At 45.5% G+C, this 23076-nt stretch overlaps 1 protein-coding gene across 1 annotated transcript in view; it reads right to left on the bottom strand.

Moving 5' to 3' along the window:
• Positions 1-23076, bottom strand: part of OBSCN (obscurin, cytoskeletal calmodulin and titin-interacting RhoGEF) — a gene marked incomplete at its 3' end in the record, with an annotated part of 185620 nt that overhangs the window by 63042 nt on the left and 99502 nt on the right. Inside the window, exons 53-68 of the mRNA XM_029964680.1 lie at positions 21892-22158; positions 21272-21535; positions 20207-20473; positions 18969-19235; positions 18016-18282; positions 16456-16722; positions 14982-15254; positions 14092-14358; positions 12378-12644; positions 11008-11277; positions 10228-10494; positions 8780-9046; positions 7080-7346; positions 6129-6401; positions 2589-2855; positions 130-402 (exon numbers count right to left, since the gene is read on the bottom strand). Coding sequence (XP_029820540.1) covers positions 130-402; positions 2589-2855; positions 6129-6401; positions 7080-7346; positions 8780-9046; positions 10228-10494; positions 11008-11277; positions 12378-12644; positions 14092-14358; positions 14982-15254; positions 16456-16722; positions 18016-18282; positions 18969-19235; positions 20207-20473; positions 21272-21535; positions 21892-22158 — 4290 coding nt within the window. The remainder of the gene's footprint in view (positions 1-129; positions 403-2588; positions 2856-6128; positions 6402-7079; positions 7347-8779; positions 9047-10227; positions 10495-11007; positions 11278-12377; positions 12645-14091; positions 14359-14981; positions 15255-16455; positions 16723-18015; positions 18283-18968; positions 19236-20206; positions 20474-21271; positions 21536-21891; positions 22159-23076) is intronic.

Raw genomic sequence — 23076 nt, 5'->3', positions numbered from 1 at the left:
GAAGATTATAAGTAAGAAGCAGGCAACAAATGCAGCTTTTCCTCCCTGCTACTCATCACATCCTCCTGGTTCCTCTCCTCTTTCCAAGCAGAAGTTGAGGACTCCCCCACGCCCGAGCGCTCGAGTTACCTTTCACCGTCAGGAAGGCCGAGGTCACCGCGTCGCTGCACATGAAAGTCACCCTGCAGCTGTCCTGGGGGGTGAGGTTCTTCAGCAGCAGGATGTGCCTGAGCCCATTTTCAAAGTAAACCATCTCGGTGTTCTCTGTGGTCTTGGCAGGTTCGTCGTCAATCAGCCAGTTGTAATTGTAGGTCTCGGGCTTGGAGAGGTAACACTCGAACAGGGCCTCCCCTCCTTCCACGGCTTCCACGTTCTCCAAGCCCTGGATGATGCTGTTCTTGGCTGGAAAAGAAGGACAATGAACAGCATTAATTATTTGGCCATGCTTATCTGAATGTTAACAAGCCTCGGAGAGCTGGATGATTCCCACTGCTGGAAAGCTGATGGAAAAACATGGATGTGGTAAAGTGTGCTCGTAGGTTTAATTGACTTCAACCACACTCTAACTAAAATTAAAAAGATTTAAAGTAGTGAGACAGTTTAAAAATAACAATAAAACTCCAGGACCTCTAGTATTTCATCTGTCTTTCCTCCAAATACCTGACCTTTCTTCACAAATTAAGAAAAAAAGTGGTGTTTGTATAAAACAGGCCAACAATTGTTAGGAAGGGATAGCTCAGGAAGACAAAGTAGAACCAAATTCCTTCTGTCCCACGGCAGGAAACATTTCCCAAAGATCTCCCAGACAGCATGATTATTGTCATAACTTGAGAATCCACTGACAGCTCATGGTAAAATCTTACTTCTTTTCTTGCAAAGCGAATATAAGAGAATATTATGGCTGGCAAAGCTAAAGTGACTGTCATCCGAGCTAATTCTGCCTCTAGGAAACACACAGAAAGTTAAAATCTGTATTAAGGGTACTTTGAACAGAAATTTCTGAATTATCACAAAAGCCTTGTGACAATTAGGTTGATTTTCCCACACTTGTGGGGTGAATTGTGAGGTCAGAAACATGCAAAAACCTCCAAACTCCATTTTCCTACGCGGTCATGCATCAGTTGGCACCTGGACATGAACAATCAGCCTGATGCAAAATTAAATGTGGGCTGGTGTGAGGGATATAACCTGTATTGCAGCAGCTACAGGGACAAGTGACGTGCACAGGGGTGGGGACACACAGCTGAGTAAATACAGTTCACACAAATACCATCGAATGGTCAGAATGATCTGTGATATAACCCAACAGACATTCCTGTTTAGGTTCCTACAGCCATTATCTGGAAGTGTGCTAAGCAAAAAAAAAATTAGTTAAAATAAATAAAATTTAAAAAATACCAACAAACTCAACAATTAATTTAATAGTAAAAAGGAAAAGAAAGTTACTAGCTATTGATTAGCTTATTGCTAATTACAAGTTGCCCAGAGAGACTGTGTGTGGGCTCCCCATCCCTGGAAGTGTTCAAAGCCAGGTTGGATGGAGCTTGGAGCAACCTGGGATTAGTGGAAGGCGTCCCTGCCCATGGCAGAGGGGTGGAACTGGATGATCTTTAAGGTCCCTTCCAACCCAAACCACTCTAGGATTCTACGATAGTAAAAAAATCCTGTATTTTATAATATTCATATTTATGGAGAACAATGAGGTGTTTGAAAATCCTTCTTGCAGAATGTATCATTTTCTTAGAACAAATCCAAGTTGGTTATCTTTTGAAGCGCTGGTTTCCCTAATTAGGGAAAGCAGCCAATTGCTAAGTCTACCTCCTCTGGGATGCTTTTATTCATTAAAATCCTTTTAAATCCCTAAAATGGAAAGTGCTTATAGATGCAGAAAACATTACAATAAATAACACCCTGTTCTTCTGCACTAACAGCTCCAGTTAAGCAAGAAGGCAAAACAGCCACAAATATTCATAAATCAGAAACACTGCTCTTGCTGATCACAGTAATTCACTTGGTAAAGCAAACACAGTAATTCCATATGCAGCAGAAAAAAAAAATAAGACATCCATGGAAAATCCTAAATTTAGTTTTAATGTTTTTATTTACTGTTCCTTGGGGCCTTCCCAAATGCTGATGCCAAGTGAGAAGGATCACTATTTGAAAAAGTAAATTACCTTAGCTCAGCAGAAATCAAACAGTATTCCATGCTATCCATTATTTACTGGTTTTAAGGCACACTGGGTGTAAAAAGTGCTATTTAAGAGCAAAAAAAATTCTTATTATTCCTTTGGACAAAGATTACATCTGTGGTTTCACAATAATTCAGCAGGACACAAACCATCACACCAATGTTCCAGTTCTTTGCAGAAGAGGTGCAACAGGTGAGTGGTGTCACAAGTGAGAGTTAATTAGAACTGAGCTAATGCTGCATTTTCATATGCAATTCCCACCAATTCCCAGTTTATTATCAGTACTGGAGTGAACACCAAGAGCAGGTATCTGATGTGTTCCGAAGTGCTGCCATGATTTTTCTACCTCTTTTATTTGGAAACCATGACAGTCTCCCTTCTTTGGCTGGAAGGCCTCACCTTGAACATCAAGTGTAGCCATCACTTTAGTGCCTCCAGCTTCACAAGAATAGATGCCAGTGTCTTCTGGGACCGTAGGGTTAATTTTTAGCATGCTCACATTCCAGTCCTGATCGATAATCACTCGCTGCCCATCTGCATGTATTTCCTGATCATTTTTCTTCCAGATGGCGTGCACTGGCCTAGAATACTGGCATATGAACTCTGCTGGGCCATCTTCATCAACAGTTATGTCCTGCATGGGACTGACCACTTCAATGGTGGGATCTGTTAACCAACACGTCAGGAAGGACATGCATTAGCGGATCCCCATGGAAATGGCAACTTGGAGAGTTTTTTGACAAGCACGGAGCTCGTGAGGAGCAGGCAGAGCATCAGTGCGAGCTGGGAACTAGCAGTTTAGTCTGTGCTTGTGTCAGCATCAAGCAGGGTTGAAGCCAAACTGGTATGTTAGGACATGACCACCACACTGGAAAACGGGCCACCAGCAATTAAGGTTCGTGCTTTAAAACTCCTGAATGTGGACTTCTGAGCAGAACATCTGGGGGAATTCCCTCTGGGCTTAGTTTTTCTCCCAGCATCCCTGAGATCTCCCAGACTGGGAAGCACTGGGTGTGAAAGAGTTCTGCCTCCCGGAGGTGGAGCACAAGGGTAAAACAGAGGAGAGAGCAGTGGGTGGGATGCTGGGAGTGGTTCCCTGTAACTCTCAGCCTCACAGAGAAATAGCAACACATCCCAAACTCTACTGGAGGTTCCTTGTATGAGCAAACTGCAACTACCCATGGGAAAGAAACCCAGTCCTCTAATGCAAACACCCATTCCTGTCCTGGGCTGTCAGGAGTCACTGGCAGTGTGAGGAGCAAAGATCCAGGATAACTGTGACAAAAAAGGGCATTCCACAGGGGCAGGTACACATTGTTTTGATTAGCCACGTGTTCCTCTGCAGCAGACACACAGATGGGGGAAAAACAATATGATTTCCTTTACAGCAGCTCATCTAGAGATGCACCATGAACCACTGACATCTCAGACTGAGAGCTTATAAAATGTTGCTGGATATGCAGCTCCTATGAAGAACATGAGATCCATGAGGCTGCTTTTGAGCATCCATTCTTTCTTTTAAAATAGTGGTTTTGTTTCTTGTCAGGCAGCTGTAGGGCACTGTAGATATATCTAATCTAAAACATTATGAGCTTCCAGAGTAGTCAAGGAGTCCCTCCTGAGTTTTCAGGTTGGACCACTCATGCTGAAAAGAAAAACCTCAATGAAGTCTGAAAGTGGAAGTCTCTTTGCAACATCATTCTCAGCAGAATTATGTCAACTTCCAAAAAAAATTGATAGGGCTACAAAGGGACAGCCAGAGAAAGCTGATACACCATCAGGAATTGGGCTCGATAATCCTTGTGGGTCCCTTCCAGCTCAGGACATTCTATGATTCTTTGGTATGCCCTTATCTTTCAAAGAGTTGTTCTGATCACAAGCCAGCAGGAATAAACTACACAGGGCCTCAGTCTGGGAATGCTCCTCCTGAAACCGGTGCATGAGGTTGAGGATTTGGGATGCTACAAGCAGACCTTGGGAAGCAAAGGCAGTTTTGCAAACATCTTTTGGGAACTTTGTAGCAAGGCTTGATCCCACTCCCTGGGGTTCCCTCTGCCACTCCCTGTGTCTGCAGGTGTGTTTATGGAGAGGAGGCCTGGATGGAAGACCATGGAGATGTTTTGGTGACACCAGGACTGAAGAAGGAAGAAGGGATCTGTGCAGATGAGGAGCACAACACCATCTCCTTTCATAAGACCTCTCACAGCAAATATCACCTGTGGCACTGGAGAAGGGAAATGTCCTGGATCCACTGCCCCTTCCCTCTTTGCCACCGCTGGGAAAGGACCTTGGTGCCCCTATTCACCCGTGCAGAACGGCAGAAAGCTCCCTGGGACTTGGGAGCCAATGTGGGCACCAGGACCTGTAATTCTCACCTGCCCAAAGGGGTCAGAAGAAGGCAGCAGCTCCTTCACCCTTTCCCATTCTCCCCACCTCCCAAACATGAAGATGTTGTCACACTGGGCCACTGAACGAGTGCAGTTGTAGGACAATGATATGGTAGAGGCCCAATAAGAAGGGCTGAGACCTCACTTTTTATGGAATATATCCAGTTACCAGCATGCCTTAAAGCAGGAGAACGAGGCACATGGAATAGAGAGAAAGTTGATTTGCTCCTTGATGAAGGACAAGCCATGGATAGCCAGGTAGACTGAAATACAGTCCAAAGACGGATCTACTTTTAAATTTATGGACAAAAAGGGCCTGAAAGTGTCTGTTAATACAATTATAATTATATGCTACTGTGATTCAAGCTCACAATAAAGAAATCTTTCCTTCACAGCAGCAAAAAATATCCCCATTCCTATGTGTAGTAGCATCTGTAGATGATCTCCAAGGGTCCTTTCCAATATCAAATATACTGTGATTCTGTGAAGTGGAAACTTCTCAGGAGCCTTTTATTTGACTGAGCAGGACACCTAGTGATGCATTTATTTTTAATTTATGTATTAGACCCACTGGCATTTGTTCCCTAGAGAGTTCATAACCAGGTTCTGTTTCTGAAAACCTGAAACTCAAATTGAAATAGGCAGACACAAGATGTGTGGGGTTTGCACACTCTGTTGTTGCTGCACCATTCTGAGATCAGGAAGAAGTGCTTTGGCATTTTATCTTTGTAGAGATTCAAATTTTCTGAATGTACAAGAGACTATACAGAGGAGACATCAACCACTGACTACAATTCCATATTGTGGATTGCTCCTCTTGGGGTAGATTTAAATAAGGATCTTTTAACCCTTTATATCTCTGTATATACAAATCCTTTCTCCAAGCAAGGAACAAACATTAATTTTGTCTGAAAAATAGCAGTTTTTCCCCATGGTTGTAAAAGGACTGACTGGGAGGGAACTTGCTTTATCAAGTCTGGAGCTCGGTGTTATTTGCAGCTTGTGGCTACCCTTACCAAATGAGAAAAATAGTTATTTAACAGACCAGAAAGCTCTGTTAGGGCAGTGATGACTATTCAACAAACGAGGCTCATTTTGTCACTGTGTTCCTACAATGTCATACATCCTTTGCTTTACAGGGACAGCTCAAAGTCTTGTCCTGGGAACAGGATGAGCTGAGCAGCAGTAGCCTGACTGTGATAATTTTGTGAATTACCAGCTCCACAAGATTTTGGGGTATTATTCAAAAGAGTTGAAGTGGGGATACAAAGTCAGGTGCTACTACAGCTGTTTATGTTCATCTCTTCTTTGACATCAGGTGAAAGCAGCAGCCCTGAGCCTGCAACCCTTCCTCACCTGAACCACTGCAAAAATCGACGTGGTTGTACCTGTAAGACTTCTGGGTTGGGTATTGGTGACTTGCAGAAGTGGAGGGTTGCAGGGCACAGAAGAGCTGTGAAGGGATTTAGTAAGGGTAGCCTGGAAGGCAGAAGCATCAGCACACGGAGCAGGTCCAGAGGTGGCCGTGTGTTTCTTTCCAACAAGGAAATACCTTTGACTAATAATTTAGCTGAAGATATAAGGGACCCAGCCCTGAAGGTGACAGTGCCTGAGTCGTGGCAGGCCACGTCATTTAGGGTCAGAGTGTGGATCCTCCCGTCCTGCTCAGAGATTTCAGTCACCAGGTTGTTGTGGAGGGGGGTCCCATCGAGCCACCACTGCACGTTCCTCACGCCCGGGTGCGAGAGCTCGCAGGTGAACGTGGCTGACTCACCCACAAAGACGTCTGTGTTCCTTAAACCAGAAACTACCACTGCTGCTTCTTCTGCACGACAGAGCAAGAGAAGGTGCCAAAGGAAAACGAGAGCATAAACACACACACACACACACGTGGCTCCCTGCAGAACTAACACAAGTGTGAGTCATCCTTGGAGAGTTAAACTTGTAGCATTGTTCCAGGGGGAAAAAATAAAAAAGAGCTAAAATTTTCTTGAAGGGAGTCAGAAACCACCTTCCATCCTCCACCTGCTTCCAGGAGCAGTGTGTGTCTCTGCAAGCACCATTTCACTGGGAGGAAACTCCACTCCATGACCAGGTCATGCCTGTGCATTGCAGCCGTCTGCGGTGGCATTGTAGGAGGCAGAGATGTAGCTTAAGATTTAAATGTTCACTTGAGTGCTTTAAAAGAGTAATAAGAATAACAAAGATAGAGGCTGAAATCAGTTATAACAAGAATGTCAGTGTTTTTTACGACCACTGCTCCAAGCAAGCAGTTTTTCAGCAGTACCACCAGTGCACAGCACTTTGAACTAGTTTTACTTAAAAACATTGGTCCAACCTCAGCCTGGAGGTGAGTGTTTATATCTTCACTGGAATCAGGAAAGAAACGAATGGCCTTTCAGCTGTTTGCATCTGAGACCATTTTGTCCAGTTACTCTCAAAGACTTTGGAGCCAGAAATCCAGGCAGCCAAACGGGAGCATTTCCATCACGCTTCCCCTTACCTTGCACGTACACAGAACCCGTGGTGATCTCGTATCCAGTGCTGCAGGTATAATCCCCACAGTCATCAGGCTCTACACCATGGATGATCAGCTCAGCTATGCTGCCCTTCAGCTTCATCTCGTACTTGTCACTGGGCTCAATGACCACCCCTCCTTTCCTCCACTCAACGGGGGCGTCCGGCCTGGAGATCTCACAGTGCAAAACAGCCGTTCCCCCTTCTTCAGTCTCTACGTTTCTCAGCTCTTTGTTAAACAGCAATGGCAGTACTGTGGTGGAGAAGCAACTGCATCAGTGACAGCTCTCAGAGGTGAGGAACTCGCTTGTAACTTCTCCAGCTTGGCTGTTCCCCTCGTTCTGAGCCACACCCTGAGCTGTGCCACAGCCAGAGGCTCAAGGGATCAGCTGCTGATGCTGGGAGGGTGTCCACTGCTGCTCCATAAAGGGTTGTTAGAGGTCACAGGGGCTCTAAAGGTCTCCACATGGGCATAGCCACCATTTTCAGTGTAAGCAGATAGAGGCACGACAGTGCTAATCACAGCACTGAGAACGAGAATCGTTTAGGTTGGAAAAGACCTTTAAGATCTTCAAGTCCAACCATCAACCCAGCACTGTCGAGGCCACTCCTAAACCATGTCCCAAGTGCCACATAACACGTCCTTTAAATATTTCCAGGGATGGTGACTCCACCTCTTCCCTGGGCAGCCTGTTCCAATGCCTGACCACCCTTCCAGTGAAGAATTTTTTCCTTAGATCCAGTCTAACCCCCCCTGGTGCATCTTGGGGCCATTTCCTCTTGTCTTATTGCTTTTAACTTGGGAGAAGAGACCAACCTCTACCTCATGACAACATCCTTTCATGTAGTTGTAGAGAGTGATAACATCTCCCCTGAGCCTGCTTTTCTCCAGGTTAAAAAAACCCCAGTTCCTTCAGCTGGGACATAAGACTTTGGGCATTGAAACCTCACAGTGAGCAGGAGTGGGTTATGGTGACCAAACTCAAGATCTAAAAAATATAGTCTTGATGTTCAAGTCAAAAGACATAGAACTCTTAGTATAAAATCCAAAAACAAAGCCACTAGAAAAAGGCCAAGAGCCACAACTGTTGGGCTGCTCAGGCACTAGTAGGTACAAGGGCTCCATTTAAAATGAGTTTATTCTAAATATGGTGAAATATCCTCATTTTCTTGACAGGTAGTAGGCAAATTCTCTAACTGCTCTTGTACATACCCTTCCCTAGCAGCAGCTGCAGTTTTGTTCCCAGCTGTCACAGCGAGATGAAAACTGCAACTGCAGAATTAGAACTGGGTTTAAAAGGCACTAAATTCTTCTCTGGAGGACAGATTGCAAATCAGACCCTTTCCTGCAGTTGTAACTCAGAGATACAGTGTTGATGGCAATTCGGTGACAAAAGTTCTGTGTGGATTTGACATTTGGGGACATGGTTTAGTGGTGGACTTAGCAGTGTTGGGTTAATGGTTGGGTTAACTCAACAGAGGTCTTTTCCAACCTAAATCACAGAATGGTTTGGGTCAGAAGGGACCTTAAAGATCATCTCATTCCAACCCCATGGGCAGGAAACCATCTACTAGACCAGGTTGCTCAGAGCCCTGTCCAGCCTGCCCCAGATGATTCCACGATCACCCCTGTGGAGAACAGTCACAGCCACGACTTCCCTGCCTCCAAAAAAATCCTTCTCCTACCTTTGACTTGCAGCGACGCCGTGGTCTGCTGATCCCCCGAGTCACACGTGTACTCCCCAGCATCCTGAGCCTCAGCATCGTAGATGAGGAGCTCCACACGTGTCCCCTCCTGCCGGATCTCGTACTTGTCACCTGCCTGCAGAACAGTGTCCCCTTTCCTCCACTCCACGTGCGCGTTGGGCTTTGTCAGCTCACAGAACAACAGGGCCGTGCGACCTTCCTCCACCTCCTCGTTCTTCAGCCAGTGCTTGAACAGCACGGGGAGGCCTTGAGGGGGGGGGGGGAATGGTGCAAAGAGGGGAAAAAAAAATATGGGTGAAGCAAAAATAGAAAAAATAGGAATGTTTGATTTTTAAGGTACTGATAGTGCCATTCATGAAGTTCATGCATGACTCTGGCTGCATTTACCTAAGGGGAGCTGCCAGGAACAGGGATGACTAGGCCTGAGCTAGACAGAGGAGGATGAGGAGGAGGAAGGGGAGTTAATCAGCAGGAAAAAATTGAGTTCTATATGAGCTACATTTCTGTCCCCATATCCCAGCCTTCTTTTCACAAAGAGTTCCCAATTAATTTCAGTAATTATTTCAGAAGGCCAGATAGCTTTTCATCCTTGAAATAAAAATCACAGGAGAGGATAAAATCATTCAAAGAACACACATCTGCAGACGTGAGGCATCAGATCATGCAACCAGGGATCAATTACAGAATAATTAAGGCTGAAGGGACCTCTGGAGGTCCTCCATGGATGGAGATTCCTCCACCCCTCTGGGTGTCTGTTCCAATGTCTGACCACCCCTTCATTGTGAAAGGTTGTTTTTTTTCTAAAATTAATTTCTCTTGCTGCAGCTTTCAACTGTTTCCTGTCATCTGTTTACTGAGCATTCCAAGAAAATTCTCTCTTTCCTCTGTAGGCCTCCATTAAGAAGCTGCAGACAGCAAAGAAGTCCCCCCTTCAACCTTCTCTTCCCCACTCTTAACAAATGCAGCCACCCTTACCCCTCCTTTTACTTAGAATCCTAGAATGGTTTAAATTGAAAGGGACCTTAAAGACCAACCCATTCCAACCCCCTGCCATGGGCAGGGACACCTTCCACTAGACCAGGTTGCTCCAAGCCCATCCAACCTGGCCTTGAATGTTTCCAGGGACAGGACAGCCACAGCTTCTCTGGGCAACCTGCGCCAGGGCTTCACCACCCTCATTGTGAAAAACATCTGTCTTATATCTAATCTAAATTGTCTTTCTTTCAGTTTATATCCATCACCTTTTTTCTTATCACAACAGGCCCCGATAAAAATTTGTCCCCCATATTTCATGTTCTCCGGCCCCCTGAGAAACTTGTTGGCCTCTACTGCACTTGTTCCACTAATCATTGTCTCTCTTGCACTAGAGAGCTCTTAAAATTGATGTGTCCTCCTTTCACCACTGCTGAACAGAGAGGAAACCATACCTTTAACTTCCAGCCTGGCCACGGTCCTCCCATCAGCTGTCTGGCAGCTGTACTCGCCCGCGTCCGCGCGGTTCAGATCGCGGATCACCAGCGTGTGCACCTTCCCCTCCTGCTTGATGCTGCACTTCTGGCTGGAGTGGATCACAGACGTGCCTTTCTTCCACTCCACGGGGACGTCAGGCTTGGACACCTCACAGGACAGGTGAGCTGTGCCACCCTCCTGCAGCTCCAGGTTCTGGAGTGCCTTCACAAAGATGACCGGAGCAGCTGTGGGGAAGAGGGAACCATCAGTTCTGCAACAGCCTGATCCACCTCACCCCCAGATCAGAGTTGGGGGTCTATGGTTATACTTTGCACCAGATCAGAGAGGAACCTGCAATATTGCCATGGATCATCTTTCCAAATCATTCTATGTGACTTAATAGAAAGGGTTTTTTTAAATTTTCAGACATTTTTTTCAGTAAATATGATCTAAAAACATCATGAGTAGGAGATTAATTCAGAGCATATTACTGACATCTTTCAGCATTGATTCCAACATATGATTGGCTGCTTAGTTGGGTGGTCTCCAAAGGATGTTAATATTAATCTTCATCCACGGACAATAAAAATTACCGAAACGACCAGCTCAGATGTACATATCTAACTCTTAAATGCCTAAATTAGGTTAGCAGAATATCCCAAAATTTCCAAGGACCCCTAATCCCAAATACACCTCTCCAGAAGCCAAAGCAAGTGTACCAGCATCTGCCCAGTCCCTCTCCCTCTGGCATTGCTCACCTTGGACCTTCAGCTGTGCTGCTGACGTGTGCTCCCCGACTTTGAAGCTGATGGACCCGCAGTCCTCCAGGGTCACCTTCCTCAGGATCAGACTGTGACGTGTCCCCTGGACTCTGATCTCATTCATCTCGTTGGATTGCAGGGGCACATCCCCCAGGAACCACTTGGCATCCTGGGTTGTTTCCCGGGACAGCCTGCACTCGAACACCGCGTCCTCCCCTTCGTACAAGGTGACGTCCTTCAGCATCTCCACTATGGCCACTGCTGGTTCTTTATGGAAAGGTCAACAGAGTTTGGTGTCTACTTTCAAGTGATGTTTCCTGGGTTAAACATTTAGTTCTGCTCTTCCTTGATAGGACTATGCTATCGTTATTTGAAGCCCTAAATGCTAAATCTGGTGGTGTTCAGCCTGGAGAAGAGAAGGCTCTGAGGAGACCTCATTGCCTTCTAAGACCTTAAGGGGGCTCATGAAAAGGAGGGAGAGGGACTTTTTATATGGGCAGGTAGTGACAGGACAAGGGGCAGTGGTTTTAAACCAAAAGAGGACAGGTTTAGATTAGATGTTAGAAAGAAATTCTTCCCTGTGAGGGGGGGGAGGCCCTGGCACAGGTTGCCCAGAGAAATTGTGGATGCCCCATCCCTGGAAGTGTTCAAGGAAAGGCTGGATGAGGCCCTGAGCAACCTGATCTAGTGGGTGGTATCCCTACCCGTGGCAGGGGTGTTGGAATTAAATGTTCTTCAAGGTTCCTTCCAACCCAAACCATTCTGTGGCTCTAGGATTCTAAATTCATGGAAATGTAGGTACACAGGCATTGTAGTAACATGTTACAACCTTACAGATCCATGACTTATGTACATATAAATCTGCATATATATTTTGCACACATAGTCTAAAAAGTATGCATCTTATACTGTATTATGTATATGATAAATATATAAGGACCCTGAGATTAGCTCAGTTGGTCAGAGCATGGTGCTAATAACATCAAGGTCATGCATTTGATCCCTCTATGAGCCATTCACTTAAGAGCTGGACTCTGTGATCCTTGTGGGTCCCTTCCAACTCAGAATATTCTGTGGTTCTGTCGTAATGAGTGCATAAAATATATATTTATAACTCAATCTATATATTGGGAAAGCATTGTCAACAAATTTCAGTGGGTGCCTTTATCATAATCAGTGACTAAAGACCTATTTCTGATTCCCCAGAGATAACTGACCCAGTTCTTATCCCTCTGAAATCACTCATCTCTGGCATCCCCACGATTCAGTTTGGGCACAGGACAACGTTTAGCTGCCAGATTATTAAATAAACACGCCCCTGCTGTGATACCAAGCTCTGCTCAGCTCTCCCACACCCAAAGCCCCACCTTTCAGGTGCACCACAGCTGTGGTTTGCTGGTCCCCTGTGTCACAGGTGTATTCCCCAGCATCAGCTCCACTCAGGTTGTGGATGGTCAGCTCAGCCACGGGCCCGGCCTGACGCATCTTGTATTTGTCACTTGGTCTCAGCACAGTCCCGCCCTTCTTCCACTGCACTGTGGTGGTTGACCTCGACACCTCACAGCTCAAAGTGATGGTACCACCTTCTTCAGCCTGTTGGTTCTGCAGTGGTTGTGTGAAGGTTACAGGCAAAGCTGAACCAGGAGAAATCAGAGGGGAAAAAAAATTATGTTTCAATAGCTGTGTCACTAAGACTTTTGTTAAATGAAGCTCTGGTGCCATTCCAAATTTGGTTCAAGCTCAATTCCAAAATTACTTCAAAACTGAAACAAGGAATGACAGAAAGTGCTGGGTTTCCAGGAGCTCTAAGCACTCTGCACTCCTGGAGAGTCACTGGACACTGTACACACCAAGCACCTCTAGGATTATGCTCCTTCTTACACTGGAATGGTCATGGATACAGAGTCTTGAGAATCTAAGTGCATGTCTCTCCAGATGGGTACCAAAGCCACAACTCCTGGCCTAAGTTCTTGGGTATCTGGGAGAAACATCTTTATATGATGCCCCTTTTTTTGAAAACTGGACCCAGCAGAGAAATGAACCCTGGAAGCCTCTGCACTGATGTTGTCTCTGATGGGTCACGACGGAGTTTTGATGGGTTGATTTATGATGTCCCACGTGTTTAGCTCCTTGAGTACAGTTGCCTGGAATTACCTCAGTGGCTCCACATTTATGAGTTGTTATTTACAAGGGGAGGAGCTTGGGCTCCAGGAAAAAGAGGGAATTCACAGGAACTGGGTGTCAGACACTTATAAAAGGAGAGAGATCTGACAGTCCTTGCAGGTGATGTAGGAATGGGTGGTGTATTTTGTGAGATGGATGGGGAATGACTGGATCAAGGCTGGAGGGTGACTGTAGAGCCTTCCTCAGCTTCCTGGGTTTGGAATTTTTTTCAAGGAGTGCTGGAGTGGTTGAGGGCACACACAGAGACACAAACAGGCAACCACCACCAGAGGATCTGCTCAGAGCACTGATATTCTGGTCTCACCAAATCCTGGCATTAGTGTGATAGCAAGCAGGTGAGTATCCTTAACAGGAGAATCCTCAAGGGATATTCCAAAAGACAGTAATTCACAATAACACTCTGGATCCTCTTTGCTTCTGCTGATCTGGTATCTCAGAAAAGTCACCTCAGTGCTGTATTTATATCTGATTAGATTTGGAAAAACTGATATATTGCCACATCACACCTATCTTCAGACCCTTGGCACTAGAAATGCTGCTTGTCAACTGGAGCTGAGTGTCCAAGTTGGAACACTGTCATGCTTGAGCATCATTTTCTGAGATAGAACTACAGCTCAAGGGATGCTGAGACATCAAAAATGGTCTTATTTTAGCTCCAGCCTTGGTTTTCTGAGTGACCAGAAAGAGGCCCTTGGGTCTCAGATTCTGGAAGTAGTTACTGCACTTTGGGTCCCTCCATTTTCTTTGCTCAGGACACCACAGGACTTAACCAAAACAAAAGGTCTCATCTGCTTTATGCCAGCAAAGGACATCTGAAGTCAAGGAGAGTCGATAGAACCCTCTTGGTGGAGCCAAACTGAGGAAGTGGAGCAAGTTTCTCATCTTAAAACAACCCACCTTTAACAGTTACAGTGGCTGTCGTTTGTTCGTTTCCATTATCACAGGTGTATTTGCCAGAGTCTTCTGCGTTTAAGTGAAAAATCTTTAAGGTGTGGACTGTTCCTTCCTGCCTGATTTCATACTTGGAGCTTGGGGAGATCACCTGAGTGCCCTTCTTCCACTTCACCTGAGCGTTGGGCTGGGAGACCTGGCACCTGAGCACGGCTGTGTCTTCCTCCTGCAGTTCCAGGCTCTGCAGTTTCTCCTTAAATACGGGAGGTGGCACTGAAATTACAAACACAGCAAAGGCATTTCCAGGCGTCTTTGTCTCTTTTCCCTGTGGTGTTAAAGCCACAGCTGAATGGTTAAGCATTATTAAAAAAAAAAAAAAAAACCAAAACCAAACTTCAATTTCTACTGAGGGGTTAAAACCAGCTTCAAAGAAAAGGATGTTGGGTGGAGAATTTCTCCAAATAAATGATGTTTGGAGAAAGAAAGACACCAAAGAAGGAAAAAAAAGGTCTGAGCAACCTGATCTGTTGAAGATGTCCCTGCTCAGTGCAGGAGGGTTGGGCTAGATGACCTTTAAAGGTCCCTTCAAACCCAAATCATTCTATGTTTCTAAAAAGGAGAATGAAAGCAGTGAAAATTCCAGGTTTTTCAATCCAACTCCTGAGGCAAACACAGGAGTTTCTTTAGGAACCAGCTAGCTTCAGGACCCTGGTGACATATTCACTGTCTATCCATGGTGATTGCAGTCTATGAGACCACACCAGTACATCACGTGTGCTCTGAAGCACTAACATGACCTAAACAGGGGTGAATTATGGACGTGAATTTACTGTCAGCATAAGCAAAACATCAGCTGTCCTCATTGACCCTGTCCCACCCCCACGCAGAGCCTTTACCTTTCACCGTGAGCTCTGCCGTGGACGTGTGACATCCCACCCGGAAGGTGACGGTGCCAATGTCCTGCTCCGTCACCTTCCTCAGGGTCAGGGTGTGGACCTTCCCTTTTTCCACCGAGATCTCGTTCATCTCGTTGTTTTGCAGGGCGACATCCTGCAGCTTCCATTCCACATCCCTGGCGTTCTCGTGGGAAACCTGGCACCGGAACGTGACGTCGTCCCCCTCGAACACCTCCGTGTCCTTCAGGCCGCTCACGATGGTCACGTCGGGCTCTGCAAACAGTCAGGAGCGGGGAATGGAAGGGAAAACACGGATCAGATCATCGAATCGTTAATGAAACAGGTTACAGGGGACTTATGGAGGTCACTTGGTCCAACCACTGCTCAAGGCAGGGCCGACTCACAGCAGGCTGCTCAGCATCTTGTCCAGCTGAGCTTCAAGTATCTCCAAGGATGGAAACAGCACAGCCTCTCAAATCACATCCCAAATTCGGCTTTCAGTGTACTTGGTAAAAGGGCAATTAACTTTCAAACAGTGGTTTTATCACTTGTCCTTTCTCAGAGATACATTACATATTGATTTTTTAATTTAATGTTTGACACTAACTGGGTGAACAAGGCATGAATGCCAGATGCCAAAATGAGGGTTTTGAAATTTGTTACACTTGAACTTAGATATCTTCATCGAGTAACATTAAAACCTGATCCTTTTTATCATATTTTTGCAAACAGAATTGCGTTTACTCCATGTTGATGCTCCAAATGTCTTGAGGAGCTGGATGGCTTTGTCCTCTCAGCAGGACTCACTGGATTAATGTAAGCACAGTTGGCTTGAGTCCTGCTTCTAGGACAGCTGAACTCCTGCAGATCTGTGCAAAGATCACAAAGACAGCCCCCAACATACCCCCAAATATATATGTACCCCAAATCTGCTGGGGAATACTAAAGGAATCATAGAATCCTTAAGGTTGGAAAACACCTCTAGGATTGTTGAGTCCAACCATCAAAGAAAGCAGTGAAATCTTCATGCGAGCAAACACAGCAGATATTCCTACAACTGAGGTCACCATCTGCACGACAAATGGTGCAGCTGGGTGTAATGTGCAGAGGATCTACAACATGGAGCAGCCTGTAGAGATGCTGGCAGTGTTTGTTCCACACTAGTGGTCCAAGCTCTGCGATGGCATTCAGGCCAGATGCAGCTGCCGTGTGACTGGAAGCTGGGGATGGACCATCTGTTCACCCCCCTGCATATGATGTCAAGCAAATATTTCAAGCTATGAGTCACAAATCACAGCTGCTTCATCCTCCCCTGTCCACCACGTCAATCTTTGCTTCGGCACATCCAATGACCACCAGATTTTTTTTAGGACACCCTTCCTGTGCTCTGCGTTCCTCACAGTAATAATGATGACGTGGTGAAACCTTAGCCTCCTCAAGTGAAAACCTCCTCGCCCCAACAAACAGTTCTTGCCTTTCACTGTCAGTTTGGCAGAGGTCATCTCATCTCCAGCCTTGCAGGAATACTCCCCGGCATCTCCAGGCTCCAGGCGGTGAACGCGGAGCTCCCGGAGGGTCCCGTCCTGCCACATCTCGTACTTGGAGCTGGGGTGCAGGACAGCTCCGTCCTTCCTCCACTCCACCTCTGCCTTGCTGATGGAGATCTCGCAGCGCAGCCTGGCTGTCCCCCCCACTTCCACCTCTTCGTCCTTCAGCTGCTGCCTCAGCCGGGGTTTGGTGGCTGCAAAGTGAGGAAGAGATAAATAACACGGGATCTGTTCCCTGGAATGCACAGCTCAGCACAAGCGCCCGGGCTCTGACGCTGCGGGGCAATTTTGCATTAGGGGGTTATATGATAATAAAACCACCTTTTTTTTTGCCCACAAAGAGTCTTATATTGTGTACACCCAAACAAAGAGAGGATCAGAAACTTCCCCAGATATGTTTCCCTTAAAGTCAAGGGCGTCCACATCAAAACCTTTTATGCACCTGTTCTGGAGACTGAAAACTTACACACACAGAAAGATTTTGACTAAGCAAAACCTGCTACTTTCTGATTAAAACAGGCATAAATTTCTTCATTTTTATAGAAATACTCATGATTTCCAACACCTAAATGATGTAAAGCTTTAAACTCTTTTTTGGTTTCTCAGTTATCTTTTCAAGACCCTGGACCAGCACCAGTGAGTCTTTCCAGATGATGCACAAATGCATATTTAATCAAGAGGATGTGGATCTGCTCAGACAACGGATGGAAACCAGAAGGGAATATCCTGTGGGTGTGTGTGAGCAACTGGGGAAACTGGAATCTCAGTGCTTGTGATTCCTCTGTCTAAACCCTGCTGTGAGACATGGAAAGCAGTCACAGGCTCTCTCACTCAGAGCTGACCCTGTGGCTGCTTCGTGGGTCAGGTTCAGCCAGAGGATGTAGTTTGAAAGGTTGTGGTTTAGATCAAAGCCACAGGTTCCACCCAACTGTTTGAGATGACCACAAACATTTCACAGATGGTGCTGGGATGGCCCTGCCTGAGCAGGGAGGTTGGACCAAATGACCTGCTGTGGTCCCTCCTAACTTTAGCCATGCTGTAATTCTGTGATCAATCACAGTCATCATTCCTGGTTTAGTTAAACACAGCATTCTCAGGGTCTTCATGGGAAGATTAAATATAATTAAACTTAAAATGCTTTTTTAAATGATGCATGATTTGTTTTTGATTCAAGTGAGCCAGGAATGAATGCAAAGTGCTAGAAATAAAGATCTATTGGAATATAAAGGTCCCCATGATTCAGAGTTTCTTGCTTTTGTCACATCAGAGAAAGCTGTCAGTGCACTGCACACTGTGCTTTACAGGCTGAAATAGGAACCCTGTCCCACAAGATCCACTTCTCTGTGCTCTGTTTATGTCTGGACAGCAGTTTTCCTCAATCTCCTAACTTTTAGAAGGATTCATATTCACCAGTAAATTAAATAACACCATTCACACATTTCCACAAATGCCTTCTCTCCTCTGTTCCAGTCTGATGCAACGCTAACCATGCACTCTGAGGACTGCAGTGCTCTGCTGGTCTCCCGTGTCACATGTGTAATCAGAAGCATCCTCTGGCTCCACACTGTGAATCACAAGTTCAGCCGTGCAACCACTTAATTTAATGTCATATTTGGCACACGGGAAGAGTTCCATGGTGCCTTTCCTCCACTCCACTGCTGCGTTATCCTTCGTCAGCTCACACTGGAATTTCACCGCAGCTCCTTCTTCTGCCTCCTCATCTTTGAGCTGCTTTTTGAAAAGAACTGGCAGAGCTAAAGGAGACAAACAAAGAAGCTTTTATTGAAGCCTGAGTCAAGTCCTGGTTGACACAGACTGACACTCCAGAGAAGATACTCTGCTTTTCAAGTGAGACATTCCTGGGCAGGATCCATGTTTTCTAATTTGCCTGGAGCTACTAGGTCTTGCTACATCAGAAGAACCCATAACATTTATTGCCTTTATTTCCTTTGTTTCTTGACTCAAATCCTTCCCAGGGTTGAATTCTTTGAGTGAATTTATCCTTCAGTTGGTCTAACAGTGATCTCAAGAGCTAGAAATTCAAAATTCCATGAGCAGCCTTGACAGATCAGGAAGGTCGTTCGTTGCCTGTCTTCTTACAGGATTTGGAAGAAAATACTTTTTAAAAATATTTAAACAACGTGTCAAGTGAAATATGCAGATGTTATGTTAAATTATTGTTCTTTCTTTAATTTCTTGTTGGCCACAGAGCTGGAAAATATTTCTTTATTAGAACCCAAAGCTCAAATGCAGCACCAGAAGAACAAAGTATCATCCTCTTCCATTCTCATTAGAACAAAATAAAATCTCAGTATGTCAGGTGAAAAAGAAAATATTTATAGAGAAAAAGAATAATATATTTAAAAATATTCACACTGAAACTGCTGCTTTGCACATTGAATGGGATCTGCTGCTTTAGGAGTCAGCTCAGCCCACGTACCTTTCACGTTTAAAGCTGCCTTGGTTTCCTCAGCCCCAGTGTCACAGCTGTACTCTCCTGTATCTTCTAATTTGAGGTTATGTATCAAGAGCTCTACCAGGCATTCCCTCTGCCTCATTTCATATTTCTGGCTGGGCTGCAGCCCCACTCCTCCTTTCCTCCACTCCACAGCAGCTTTGGGTTTCGACAGCTCACAGCAGAACGTGGCTGTGCTTCCCTCCTCGGATTCCTGATTCTGCAGGGGTTGCTTAAATGTGACAGGCAGTGCTGCAAAATTTGAGAGGGAAACGTTTCAAGAGTGTTTTAGCCCAAGAAGGACACAATCCTACCATCATTCTTCAGAAATGATTCCATAATCCTTGGGCTGCAACTCTCTGTCTCGGCAGCATCTTTCTTGAACCATCATGTGAACCAAGAGCTGAGGACTGGCGGTGAAGTGAGGAAAGATCTGATTTTAGAGAGTGGTTTGTGGCCTGAAGGAGCCAGACTTTCACATGGAAGTGTCTCCATGTCAACTACAGGTGCTTTAGGCAAAGATCCCTGGGACACGCTCTCTCTCACACCAACCCTTGTTCCTTAAGAGAGGTCTCTGAGTTTGCAATACTAAGCAGAGTATTTTTTCACCCAAATAGAGCTTGTATAAACATATAGTGATCAAACTGGTATTCAAAACACATTAACTGATAAATGGGAGAGGAAATTCAGATTTCAGGTAAGGTCTTGCTCTGAATGGTAGAAGAAGGGGTGGAGGAACATTTACACCTGAAGTTCAAAGCCTTCAGTAATAATAGAGCACAGTCATCTGTCAGAGAAATCCTTTATCCCCTAACTGTTGCCTCTCTTATCATCCCTTATGCCATTCCCATACCCAGCCACACTCCCTGTACTCAGGGGAGGAGAGTTCAGCATATTTTGACATCATGACAATGTCCAAGGCCAGGTTGGACAGGGCTCTGAGCAACCTGGTCTAGTGGAAGGTGTTCCTGCCCATGGCAAGGGGTTGGAATGAGATGATCTTTGAGGTCCCTTCCAACCCAAGCCATTCTATGATTCTAATAAGCTTTGATGCTCATTAATCACTCAAGATACTGCAAGAACAACCTTTCTAACCTGACCATTTGTCGTGCCAAAGAAGAACATTTATTCTGGCAGGGACCAGCAGCAAAGCAAGTAGAGAACACCAAGAGAACCTCCTTCCACTCCACGTTTGTTGAGCCAAGGGTCAACACTGTGCCTACCATGTACAGTCACCACAGCTGTTGTCTGCTGGTGTCCAGAGTCACAGGTGTATATTCCTGAATCATCCAGTTCTAGGTCAGAAATGGCCAGTTCAGCAGTGCAGCCCTGCTGCTTCATCTCGTATTTCAAACCAGGGTAGAGGGTGACATCCCCTTTCCTCCACTCCACTGGAGCCTTGGCTTTGGTCAGCTCACACCTCAGGGTGGCTGTGCCACCTTCCTCTGCCTCGGTGTCCTGGAGCTCTCGTTTAAAAAGTGCTGGTAGGGCTATAAAACAGAAAAAATTACTTGCAACATTCCGCAGTTGGGGCTTGGGAAAGAGGGAGTTGAAAGAAAATGAAAGCACCAAAAGAGCTTGTTTTGCTGATATCTCTAAACCTCTATATCCTACACTCAAAGTACAAGGCTATTTCCCCAGAGATGAAATAGGAACATCTACAGAACAAGAAGAAATGGATTTCAAGAAGTTACATTTTGCCATGAAGTGTACGGAAGCTTAATCTAATCTGTGATCTAAAAATGGCACAGTTGTTTTCCTACTCCAAAAGTAGCCAACACATTGCCCTGATCACTGAAGGTGTTCTGAAGGTCAGCAGGGAGTTGTAAGAGCTCAGACTCCCTCTTAAGGCAGGGAATTCTAGGAGTTCATATTCCCTCTTAAAGCAGGGAATTTTGAGAGCTCAGACTCCCTCTAAGGGCAGGGAATTGCAAGAGTTCAGATTCCCTGTTAAGGCAGGGAATTTTAGGAGTTCAAATTCCCTGTTAAGGCAGGGAATTTTAGGAGTTCAAATTCCCTCTTAAGGCAGGGAATTTTAGGAGTTCAAATTCCCTCTTAGGGCATGCCACTTGCAGGAGAGATTATGATTATCCTGAAAGTAACATGCTGAAAAATGCACTGTTTTGCATCTCAATTCCCATTTTCTGCCTGTCTCTGAGACTGTACAAAACCACACTATCCTGCACACCTCACGATTTGCAAATCAGGTCTTTTCCTTCAGCAACACTAAACCACTGTTCTTATTTTTAATTTCAGAAAACCTTGTGGCTTTTTTCCTTTGTTTTTACCGTTGACTGTCAGAGTGGCAGTTGTCTGCTGATCTCCACACACACAGGTGTAATCTCCAGCATCCTCCACATCCAGCTCACGGATAATCAGCTTTGCAACAGCACCTTCTTGACTCATTTTATACTTGCTGCTTGCCTTGAGCACCTCCTGCCCTTTCTTCCACTCCACCAGGGCAGGTTTAGTCAGCTCGCAGTGCAGAGCAGCTGTGCCATTTTCCACGGCCTCAAGGTCCTTCAGGCCTCTCTTGAATTCTGGAGGCAGTGCTGAAGAGTAAAAGGGTACCACAGAGAGTGTGAATATTCCTTAAAAAGCAAAAGTCCCGTGGGAGAGGATGGATGGATGGATGGTGAAATGCTGAGCCCTGATGCAGGTCAGTGGGACACAATGGAAAATCTCCCCCAACTTCCCTGGACACTGAGAAGGTGAGATGAACCAACACAGTTGAGGGGGACAAACACCAACAGGGAACTCTTATCCCAATTCTGACACAAGGAGGAAGCACATAAAGTCCAAAGGAACGGGAAAACCCAAGCAAACAGAAAGGGAATGGGAACAGACCATAACAACAGAGGCTTGGGCAGCTCTAAGGTTTGGAGAACCATCCCAAGGGTTACTTTACCATGCACTGTTAAGGCAGCTGTGGTGCTCTTGTCTCCACACACACAGGTATAATCTCCACTGTCATCCAGGTCCAAGTCATGAACCATCAGCTCCACAACACGGCCTTCCTGCCTCATGCTGTGCTTCTTGCCCGAGGTGAGGACGTGGTGGCCCTTCTTCCACTGCACAGGGGCAGATGCCTTGCTGAGCTCACACTGAAAAGTGGCCATTCCACCTTCTACTGCTTCCTTGCTGGTCATTTCTTCTTGGAAAAATGGAGGCACAGCTGAAGGATGCAGGTAAAAAGTGTTACAGACTGAGGACGTCTCCAGGGATGGGTGAGGAACTGACAGTGGGGGAAGGTCTGAAAGTTATGGAAGGTCGAGCATCAGCAAAGAAGAGAGGGAAGAGAAGTGAAAATATCCTAGTGGGAATATACATCCTAATCCTTTGGGGTTTATGCTGGCTTCCTACTAGCAAAACTGCCCTGTCCTCAACAATATGCTTTCTACCAATGTCCATGAGAGAAAAACCAAGAATATCATCTCTGAGCTCCTTAGTTCCCATTTGTTGGTGTCTCCCACACACTTCACATCTTCGTGCTCTCTTTTCCTACTTATTCAGCTGTTCTACTGTGTTCTGAGTGTTGGCACAGCTCCTCACTCATCCTCATGTTCTTCCTCGAGCTATCCTTGAAAAGGTTCATCCAGGAACTCAAAGGTTCTTCCTGACCCCAAAGAAAATCTCCAGATGCTGAATCCCAGCCTGTGTTCTTGTCTCAGAACATGTTTTTCCTCACTGAACATAGTTCCTGTAACCCATTGCAAGTCATGTCCTTGAAATAAATGTGGTGACCTTCACATATGTCCCTCTATTAAGTAAGTGGGATGATGGGACATTCCACCTGTTTGACAAGGTTGGATACCTCAGATCTAAAAAACTTAGTGTCCCCAGCAGAGAGACTAAGTTAAAATATCCAAGATAGAAAACGGGATTAAACCAGATTTGGCACATTTCCCATCTCCAGCACTCTGAAGCTGAAACACCAGTTTTGTTTTCACAGCAAGTGGTTCTTCCAACAAAACAAAGCTGGCAGGAGATCTACAGCCTTAGGAAATTAGTCTCCCAATGGAAATCTGTGCATGAGGACAGAGGTTATGGGCACAAAGCCCAATATAAGCATAGCTCAGTACAGAAGAAATTG

Source organism: Manacus vitellinus, unplaced genomic scaffold (assembly GCF_001715985.3).
Source record: "Manacus vitellinus isolate BGI_N305 unplaced genomic scaffold, ASM171598v3 scaffold_78_pilon, whole genome shotgun sequence".
In the NCBI taxonomy this organism is placed as follows: Eukaryota; Metazoa; Chordata; class Aves; order Passeriformes; family Pipridae; genus Manacus; species Manacus vitellinus.
The sequence above is the reverse complement of the archived record's forward strand: the minus strand, read 5'-3'. Positions and strand labels throughout refer to the sequence as shown.